This window comes from Portunus trituberculatus, chromosome 2 (genome assembly GCF_017591435.1).
Source record: "Portunus trituberculatus isolate SZX2019 chromosome 2, ASM1759143v1, whole genome shotgun sequence".
Classification (NCBI taxonomy): Eukaryota; Metazoa; Arthropoda; class Malacostraca; order Decapoda; family Portunidae; genus Portunus; species Portunus trituberculatus.
In genome coordinates, this window is record NC_059256.1 from 11345192 (window position 1) to 11347691 (window position 2500).

At 41.7% G+C, this 2500-nt stretch overlaps 1 protein-coding gene across 1 annotated transcript in view; it reads left to right on the top strand.

Moving 5' to 3' along the window:
• LOC123505635 overlaps positions 1–2500 on the top strand; it is an 83431-nt gene that overhangs the window by 69009 nt on the left and 11922 nt on the right. The window contains exons 6-7 of the mRNA XM_045257201.1: positions 968–1110; positions 2172–2255. Coding sequence (XP_045113136.1) covers positions 968–1110; positions 2172–2255 — 227 coding nt within the window. The remainder of the gene's footprint in view (positions 1–967; positions 1111–2171; positions 2256–2500) is intronic.

The following is a 2500-nucleotide window of genomic DNA, read 5'->3' on the forward strand; positions in this document are numbered from 1 at the left end:
TGAAGGGGTTAAAATAGTGAAGACTGTGGCCATTAATCTTGTGACCTCCATAGACCCTTGCTAATGTCAATAAAATGGTCTAATGGTACACAAAACTCAAGGTAAAAATGTGTCCCAGTACTGAAGGGGTTAAAATAGTGAAGACTGTGGCCATTAATCTTGTGACCTCCATAGACCCTTGCTAATGTCAATAAAATGGTCTAATGGTACACAAAACTCAAGGTAAAAATGTGTCCCAGTACTGAAGGGGTTAAAATAGTGAAGACTGTGGCCATTAATCTTGTGACCTCCATAGACCCTTGCTAATGTCAATAAAATGGTCTAATGGTACACAAAACTCAAGGTAAAATGTGTCCCAGTACTGAAGGGGTTAAAATAGTGAAGACTGTGGCCATTAATCTTGTGACCTCCATAGACCCTTGCTAATGTCAATAAAATGGTCTAATGGTACACAAAACTCAAGGTAAAAATGTGTCCCAGTACTGAAGGGGTTAAAATAGTGAAGACTGTGGCCATTAATCTTGTGACCTCCATAGACCCTTGCTAATGTCAATAAAATGGTCTAATGGTACACAAAACTCAAGGTAAAAATGTGTCCCAGTACTGAAGGGGTTAAAATAGTGAAGACTGTGGCCATTAATCTTGTGACCTCCATAGACCCTTGCTAATGTCAATAAAATGGTCTAATGGTACACAAAACTCAAGGTAAAAATGTGTCCCAGTACTGAAGGGGTTAAAATAGTGAAGACTGTGGCCATTAATCTTGTGACCTCCATAGACCCTTGCTAATGTCAATAAAATGGTCTAATGGTACACAAAACTCAAGGTAAAAATGTGTCCCTGTACTGAAGGGGTTAAACTCAAAGAAAAATAAATAAATAAAACAAAAAAAAATGCAACTTTAACAGCTAGTACTACTACTACACTACTACTACTACTACCACCACCACCACTTCTCTCTCTACAGACGAGCCACTAACGCCGCCAGTAATAGAAGGAGCACAAGACATGTACGAGGGAGATGAGAAGGTGGCACTGTGGTGTGTTCCTGCTTATATTCCTCAAGCTGGCCCGCTCCCTTCTCTCTCTTGGTACTTGGGAAATGCTCCTGTAAGTATTGAGGTGTGTGTGTGTGTGTGTGTGTGCTTGTATGTGTTTATCCCACCGCTGACACCATTTTTATATCAGTTCTCCGCCCATATCCCTTTTCTAGTACCTCAGTAATGCTTCTGTAAGTATTTAATTGTCTGTGTGTGTAATGTATGCGTGTATATGTGTTTATCCCACCGCTGGCACCATTTAAGCCGTTTATCCGCCCCTTTCCTTATCCCAGTGGTAAAGTTTTTGTATGTATGAGAAAAAAAAAATCGATACTTCCAGAATTTATTAGTAAAGATTAAAGAGTTGAAATACTAACCCCTTCTATACAAACACGCTTTTCTACCTTATTTTCTTGATGTGATTAGACTATTTCATTGACATTAGGAAGGGTCTATGGAAGTCAGATGATTTATGGCCACAGTCTTCACTATTTTAATCTCCATATATGTTTCTGGAGTAGTAGAAAATCACGAAATAGTAGCCACAAGGAAAATGAAAGTACGTAATGCTACTGAAGGGGTTAACTCTTGTATTAGTAATGGACACACACACACACACACACACACACACACACACACACACACACACACACACACACACACGAGACAGATTGAAAGAAAGTTAGACACACACACACGAGACAGACAAAGAAAGAGAGAGAGAGAGAGAGAGAGAGAGAGAGAGAGAGAGAGAGAGAGAGAGAGAGAGAGAGTGCGTATAATATTGTCACGAGTAAAGTTTGTAGAGAGAGAGAGAGAGAGAGAGAGAGAGAGAGAGAGAGAGAGAGAGAGAGAGAGAGAGAGAGAGAGAGAGAGAGAGAGAGAGAGAGAGAGAGAGAGAGAGAGAGAGAGAGAGAGAGAGAGAGAGAGAGAGTACATACATTATAACACAAGATAAAAAAAAATATGTACAATAACTAACACATCTTCCTCTTCCTCTTCTTCTTCTTCTTCTTCCTCCTCCTCCTCCTCCTCCTCCTCCTCCTCCTCCTCCTCCTCCTCCTCCTCCTCCTCCTCCTCCTCCTCCTCCTCCTCCTCCTCCTCCTCTTTCTCTTCCTCCTCCTCCTCCAGGCCAGAGGAGAATACGTGTCCCCTTACAGAGAAGACTCGCAAGAACAGATAACTGGTTTGTATCTACAGATGCCACCCAGCCAGGTAAGTCTCTCTCTCTCTCTCTCTCTCTCTCTCTCTCTCTCTCTCTCTCTCTCTGTCAACTTTTGCAAACTTTACTCGTGACAAAATTGCAGGCAAATCTCTCTCTCTCTCTCTCTCTCTCTCTCTCTCTCTCTCTCTCTCTCTCTCTCTCTCTCTCTCTGTCAACTTTTTGCAGACTTTACTCGTGACAAAATTGCAGGCAAATCTCTCTCTCTCTCTCTCTCTCTCTCTCTCTCTCTCTCTCT